The 7919-nt window shown below is 46.6% G+C and overlaps 1 protein-coding gene across 1 annotated transcript in view; it reads right to left on the bottom strand.

Moving 5' to 3' along the window:
• Positions 1–5986: 5986 nt before the first annotated feature.
• DCAF17 (DDB1 and CUL4 associated factor 17) overlaps positions 5987–7919 on the bottom strand; it is a 75313-nt gene continuing 73380 nt past the window's right edge. Inside the window, exon 15 of the mRNA XM_077447987.1 lies at positions 5987–6221. Coding sequence (XP_077304113.1) covers positions 6108–6221 — 114 coding nt within the window. The 3' untranslated portion in view covers positions 5987–6107. The remainder of the gene's footprint in view (positions 6222–7919) is intronic.

The following is a 7919-nucleotide window of genomic DNA, read 5'->3' as shown; positions in this document are numbered from 1 at the left end:
ACAGATGATGCACAAGATAGCCTGCAAACAGTTTGCTGAAGACAAGCAGAGTAAAGACATGGATTACTGTAACCATGTCCTGTGGTCTGATGAGATCAATATAAACTTATTTGATTCAGATGGTTTCAAGCATGTGTGGCGGCAACCAGGTGAGGAGTACAAAGACAAGTGTGTCTTGCCTTCAGTCAAGCATGGTGGTGGGAGTGTCATGGGGCTACCAGCATTGGGGAGCTACAGTTCATTGAGGCAACTATGAATGCCAACATGTACTGCGGCATACTGAAGCAGAGCATGATCCCCCTCCATTTGGAGACTGGGCTGCAGGGCAGTATTCCAACATGATAACAACCCTAAACACACCTCCAAGATGACCACTGCCTTGCTAAAGAGGCTGAGGGTAGGTGATGGACTGGCCAATCATGTCTCCAGACCTAAACCCTATTGAGCATCTGTGGGCCAGCTCTGTGATGTCATCATGGAGGAGTGGAAGAGGACTCCAGTGGCAACCTGTGAAGCTCTGGTGAACTCCATGCCCAAGAGGGTTAAGGCAGTGCTGGAAAATAATGGTGGCCACACAAAATATTAGCACTTAGGGCCCAATTTGGACATTTTCACTTAGAGGTGTACTCACTTTTGTTGCCAGCGGTTTAGACATTAATGGCTGTGTGTTGAGTTATTTTGAGGGGACATCAAATTTACACTGTTCTACAAGCTGTACACTCACTACTTTACATTGTAGAAAAGTGTCATTTCTTCAGTGTTGTCATATTAAAATATTTAATAAAAAGTTTACAAAAATGTGAGGGGTGTACTCACATTTGTGAGATAATGTATATGCCCCTGCAGAGGCTTTTCCAGATAGAACCCACAACTGGTTTGTACCATAATCTAGAGCAAGGTGTACTGGCCAAAAGCTCTAATATATTTATGGGCAGTTTTCTCTCCTGTGGAGACAAAGTCCATTGAACTGTAGCCACCCTCAAACCAAACGGAGAAACTGGCAACGGTAGTTATCTTCCAATACCTGAAAGGAAGAATTCAACCTTTCTAGATTCCGAACCATCAACCACCAATGTTTAGCTGGGCAACACCCCAGGAACAGAGCCCTCCGGCAAGCCAATGCCTGGATCTTCAAGTTCCAGATAGAGAGAATGATCCTCTCCAAGATCAGGAGTAGGACTGTATATAAGGAATGTGCTTCGACCTAGATACAGCTTCCTACTGCAAAATGTATCGAAGGAAAATCTGGACCAATTGCTTCCTGTGCAAAAATTATTGAGGTATACCAAGATTGACACCCCCTGCGTCTTTAGCAAGTACAGCACTGGACCTAGGCGCTTTGTGAACCTCAGAAGCTGTGGCCAGCCTTAAGGATGGTCACAAAAAAGGAAACAGACCTGCAGAGAGGTCTGAAACAGAAGGATGCCCAGCGGATTGAGATCTACAGCTAGACATGTCCCTATTCAGTTTTGAAGCTTCTACCATTTAATTATTTTGCAATAATTAGCCCATAACTTTTGCTCCAAGACCCAACGCAAGGCAGACTGACCCGACTAAGGAAGGAGCGAACCAACTCAGACTGCTCTAAAATCTTAGGATCTGAGATGCTCTCAAACACAGCAATCTCAGATGCCTCCCTCACTTACTAGGCAAACCTGGGCAGTCTCCCATCCAAGTACTAACCAGGCTTGATTTGAGATCAGGCGCCAGTGGCTCAGATCACCCGGATGCCATTCGTCCAACAGGAGACGTGAATATTGCCAGACCACTGAACCAGAGGTCTGTGTACCTGCCTCACCATTCTAAGTCATTTAGCTAGTCTAAACAGATACATAATAAAGTGACTGTATTAGGCAAATATGCAGATCCACAAGGATGCAGGCCTAGACAATGTTGGTCTACCACTACGCAACCCCATAGGTATGCAAGTATGCAGGTACCCAGGTATGCAAACATGCAGGTATACAAGTATTCTTGCCATTCATGCATCTGTGTATGCAGCTCAAGGCAATAAGAACATATGCATGTATCCCTAGACCAATAAGCACATATGTATGTAGTAGTCGTGCACCGAATGTGTTTTTTGGTGCCGAAACCGATAACGAAAATGAAAAATACACTATGCCGAAAACCGAAACCGATACCGAAACATATTTAAAAAAAAAATATTTTTATACAGGAGATGGTCAGAGACTGGGGACATGGTACAAGAGATGGTCAGAGACTGGGGACATGGTACAAGAGATGGGCAGAGACAGGGGACACGGTACAGGAGGTGGTCAGAGACAGGGGACACGGTACAGGAGGTGGTCAGAGACAGGGGACACGGTACAGGAGGTGGTCAGAGACAGGGGACACGGTACAGGAGGTGGTCAGAGACAGGGGACACGGTACAGGAGGTGGTCAGAGACAGGGGACACGGTACAGGAGGTGGTCAGAGACAGGGGACACGGTACAGGAGGTGGTCAGAGACAGGGGACACGGTACAGGAGGTGGTCAGAGACAGGGGACACGGTACAGGAGGTGGTCAGAGACAGGGGACACGGTACAGGAGGTGGTCAGAGACAGGGGACACGGTACAGGAGGTGGTCAGAGACAGGGGACACGGTACAGGAGGTGGTCAGAGACAGGGGACACGGTACAGGAGGTGGTCAGAGACAGGGGACACGGTACAGGAGGCGGCCAGAGAAAGGGGACACGGTACAGGAGGCGGCCAGAGACAGGGGACACGGTACAGGAGGCGGCCAGAGACAGGGGACACGGTACAGGAGGCGGTCAGACAGGGGACACGGTACAGGAGGCGGTCAGAGACAGGGGACACGGTACAGGAGGCGGTCAGAGACAGGGGACACGGTACAGGAGGCGGTCAGAGACAGGGGACACGGTACAGGAGGCGGTCAGAGACAGGGGACACGGTACAGGAGGCGGTCAGAGACAGGGGACACGGTACAGGAGGCGGTCAGAGACAGGGGACACGGTACAGGAGGCGGTCAGAGACAGGGGACACGGTACAGGAGGCGGTCAGAGACAGGGGACACGGTACAGGAGGCGGTCAGAGACAGGGGACACGGTACAGGAGGCGGTCAGAGACAGGGGACACGGTACAGGAGGCGGTCAGAGACAGGGGACACGGTACAGGAGGCGGTCAGAGACAGGGGACACGGTACAGGAGGCGGTCAGAGACAGGGGACACGGTACAGGAGGCGGTCAGAGACAGGGGACACGGTACAGGAGGTGGTCAGAGACAGAGGACTTGGTACAGGAGGTGGTCAGAGACAGAGGACTTGGTACAGGAGGTGTCCCCCATTGCAGGCCAGCGTCCCCCATTGCAGGCAGCCAGTGTGCCTGTGCCCCATTGCAGCCAGTGTGCACCATTGCAGCCAGTGTGCCTGTGCCCCATTGCAGCTAGCGTGTCCCATTTTGCAGCCAGTGTGTCCCATTTTGCAGCTAGAGTGCCTGTGCCCCATTTTGCAGCCAGAGTGCCCCCATTTTGCAGCCAGCCTGTGCAGGGAAGAGAGGAGAGCCGCCTCCGCCGCCTGTTTGATCACAGCGCCGGGAACATCACAGCTTTCATTTCAATAGCTGTGTGTTCCCGGCCGTGCCGTCACACACAGCCCCTCCCCCTTGTCCGGGCACTTTGATAGACAGATCACCCGCAGGATTGGACGGATGATCTGTCAGATCCGTCCAATCCTGCGGGTGATCTGTCTATCAAAGTGCCCGGACAAGGGGGAGGGGCTGTGTGTGACGGCGCGGCCGGGAACACACAGCTATTGAAATGAAAGCTGTGATGTTCCCGGTGCTGTGAACAAGCAGGCGGCGGAGGTGGCTCTCCTGCGCTATACACCCCCCATGATGGGCGCCACCTAGGCCACGCCCCATTTTCGGCTCCATTATCGGACGTTTTTCTCTTTCGGCAAATTGCTGAAAAGGGCATTTTCGGCCCATATGTTTCGGCGGCCGAAATTTCGGTGTATCCCTAGTATGTATTCCTGGGCAAATAAACACATATGTATACAGTTTAATGTAAATAAGCCCATTTATATGCAGTTTAATGCATATAGCAACTAAGTACATATGCATGTAATCTATATGAAAACATGGCAGCCTATGTCTAAGCAATAGGCAAAACACGAAAGCGCGTGTCCATGCACACGCTTATAAAAACCTGCGTCTACGCAACACACATCCACGCAAACACACTGTTGCGGCCAGCCTGGGGGGGCTGTATGCTGGGAGGATGGGCACCATCCGCTTGTTAAGAACAGGGCCACAGGGCAGGCGGGCCGGGCCCTCTGCAAACATGTACCTATGCAAGTAAGCAAGCGTTGTCAAACATGTATACTATGCTGCACCTGGTCCATACTAGTTATAGTCAAGATTAGTCAAATACATAGGCACCCAATGCAGCTTCAACAGCCCAAGGCCTCTTCCACACCTGTGCGACCCGTCCTGCATCTTGGGACTGCAAGGTCACCTGACAAGTCGTACCCCACGATTTCCAAAGAGTACCTTTCACATCTGTGCATCTTCAAGTCGCAGCAACTTCAAAGCAGCCCCTGCCTTACTCTGTCTGACCTCAACACAACTTTAGGTCCATGGACCTCAAGATTACGCAGGCACTGCTTCACTTAACTGAAAAATCACATCAAAAGTTGTGGCAAAATCGCACGACATTAAAGTCACACAAGTGTGAAAAGGAGCCCAAAACTAAGCTCCTGCAGACACAACTCCTTCAAGTGCACCGACGCCCATGTACTTCCAAACGTGCTTATGTCACATGAATATATGCAACATCTATGCAAAACATGTTTATTCAAACAAGCATTTAGGCAACAAGCTTACAAGCATGTAAACTATGCTGCACCTGCTCAACTACACTTGGCCCCATACTAGTTTAGCATATATGCATGTCATGCAGCCTTTTTCTGCTTCATCTCAAAAGTAAGCTCCTGCAGACCAAATGTACATTATTCTGAAGTTTGGGGCCTGGGCTACTGAGAGAACACCAGACAGTCAGATCTTTATAAAGAGAACCGCAAACAAATGCAGACTTACCATTCTTGCCGCAGGACTCTGAACAGTCCAATCTTTACCCATCACAGCAAGCTTTGTCATAAAAAGACCTTCAGGGACTGGGCCCCCCCTAATGTGGGGTCCACTCCCCTGGACCTGTATAGCACCCTGCAGGAAAGCACCTTGGTCAGAACAAACACTGCACAGGGTTCAGCGCCATAAGGCTGCATTACAGGTAAAATCTTGAGGAAGCTTCTCTCCTTCCAATAAGGCTTGGGTACCATCCATTTTGGCTTTTTTTGAATGGATCCGAATGAAGATCGTGATTCTAAATAGAACCGTCCAGACCTTCAAGTATGCGCCAAGAGCACATGCATCACATCAGTAACCATTCCACCTTACAGACACTGGCGAAAAAACGGAGGTCCTTCCTGTGTAGGAGGGGTTATATAGGGGAGGAATTCATGTTTGACTATCTGCCAGTGTCCATCCACCAGTAGGTGGCATATAACCCATATAGTCATTATTATGGTTGCTCTGTGTCCCGTGCTGTACGATAAAGAAATTATTTTTCTCGCTATCTGGGAATCAGTATGGAGGTCCAAAACCAACACGTAGAAAATCAGACCATCATGCATTTGGTGGGCTCCAAGAAAGGATAATGCTTATAGCATAGATACCAATGGCCTCTATGCCTTCCCCATAGTGAGACCCAGGGATCTTGAGATGAGATGAGTATACTCGCAACTACAGTGTTTTATCTAACAGGCAATCTAGGGGCATAGTATGTTGGTAAGAATGAAAATATAAAGTTATTATGTATGAAAGCTGTGCTTTATTTTTAAGGCAAGAATACCATGTTTGATTGGAGTATACTTTTCAATAATATATTGCAGAAAGCCTATTTGATATTTGCAGTTTGTACTCTAAAGTCATCCCCCCGAAGATTTAAAGAACAGACAGTAAAGGATTTCAATGATAAAACTTGGCTGTCCAAAAATATACATTTATTGCTTTTATGAACCAAAATACTAAACCAAACATGATCACACATTCGTTTTCAGAGTTTAAAAAGTCTTTCATATCCAACATTAATCCTCCAAGTTGCAGTGCATTTTGTAAACATAGCATGAAAAGTTATGGTTTGGCCTTTCCTCTATGTGTATTAGAGTGTCACGATCAAACACTAAGGCGTGGCTGTGAGTCTGAAAGAGAAAAAAATGCAAAAATTAGACTTCAAATGAGACTTGATAATATCTCACTAGTAAATATAATCCAGGCTCTATACAGAAGAGGAAATCAAAAATAGTACAAGTTAGAACTGATCTAAACAGACTATAAAGTAAACCATAACTGACTTCCATCCCTCCACCTACTATTCCCTAAGCACTCATTCACACTACTGTAGAGCGTCATCAGGCAATCGCACATAAACTTGTTATACTTCGCATATTGGTATGCTATAAGCGTAGGGCAGCTCATTCATTTCAATGGGCTGTCCTACGCACGACAAAGAAGCTCCTGAACCTTTTTGAGCTTCGAGCTTTGCGTGATTTCTAACCATGTGTTTGTTGTGCATGCAAAAAAAGCTCTCCTTTCTTGGTGCGTTCGAGGTGCAATTAACAATAATTTGTACGCCAAGGATGACACTCATTTTTTGCACATTTTGTGAACGCACACAAAACAGCATGCGTTCAGGGGCTACACTTTTCTCTGCTGTAGTGCAGTAAAGCCAGGCATACATGGATAGAAATTCATCTGGTTGGAGCAGGGACCTGCTGAATTTTGATCCATGCATGAAGAGAATGGTTGGACACCCATCCTGTTGGGTTTTTTCAGCGAGATCAGTGCTGCTGGCTAAAGCCAGCTACACTGATCATTGTTTTGCAAAGGCAGGGAATACAAAACCACAGCAGGAAGGATTTCACCCATCCACATCAAATGTGTGGATGGGGGAACCGGATCATTTTTTTATTTTTTGCTTAACCCACTGGTTAAACTAAAAAAAAAAAAAAAAAAAAAAAAAAAAAATGATCAGTGTATGGGCTACCTAAGGCTTGCTGGTCCTTTCCCCACCCCCCTAGTCTTATTACACAGTGCAAGGAAAAGCAGCACATTTATGAGCCCATCTCTGTCATTCTGCTCTCTCCTCCTATCGGGCATCTGCATTGTCTCCTTGTAGGCTCAGGTTTTTAACGGATTTCTACCTGTATCCTAAATGTAAATATCAAGTATAATAAAGTTTTAAAACCATAGGTGGGCACAACAGGTACAAACAGTGCATCATCTGTATAGTTTGATTTACTAATGGTCTGTGTGATGCGAGAATGGTACCAGAGGACAGACCTAGCCTATGGGGAAATGCAGCAGAAAATGAAAGGCAAAAATCCAGCTGAGCAGACTTAGCAAAGCTAAATCCTAAATAGATTTAAGGACATCATCTACGATCACACGAGAAATCCGAAAGCACCTATTCCCTGGCATCCTTCCAAGCCACAGCCTGCAGTGCAACCTATACTGCAACAATATCAGGATACCAAATGACAATGTTTCAGTAGATCTCAAGAATCCAGCGAGTGTTTATTGGTATAAAATAATACACAGCAGTCATCTCAGAGGGGTCTTAACATGTTTTGAACTAATGTGTTTAGGGGAGGCCTTATGAGTAAATGCGTTACTACGAGATGTGTTAAAGGCACTTCCAAGATGATTATGAGCAATTAGGTTAGTGCAAAATATGTTAAAGCTGCTTCTATGATGACTGCTGTGTAATATTTTATATCAATAAACAAACACTCAATGAATTTTTAGGATCTTCAAATTAGTGAATTAAAAATAGTCACAAACACAGGGAATACATGTGCATCTTCATATTCAGAAATATGCAATAATCATAAGTATCC

The sequence above is a fragment of the Lithobates pipiens genome, unplaced genomic scaffold (assembly GCF_037356315.1).
Source record: "Lithobates pipiens isolate NorthernLeopardFrog02 unplaced genomic scaffold, aLitPip1_a1.2 Scaffold_22, whole genome shotgun sequence".
Taxonomy (NCBI): Eukaryota; Metazoa; Chordata; class Amphibia; order Anura; family Ranidae; genus Lithobates; species Lithobates pipiens.
The sequence above is the reverse complement of the archived record's forward strand: the minus strand, read 5'-3'. Positions and strand labels throughout refer to the sequence as shown.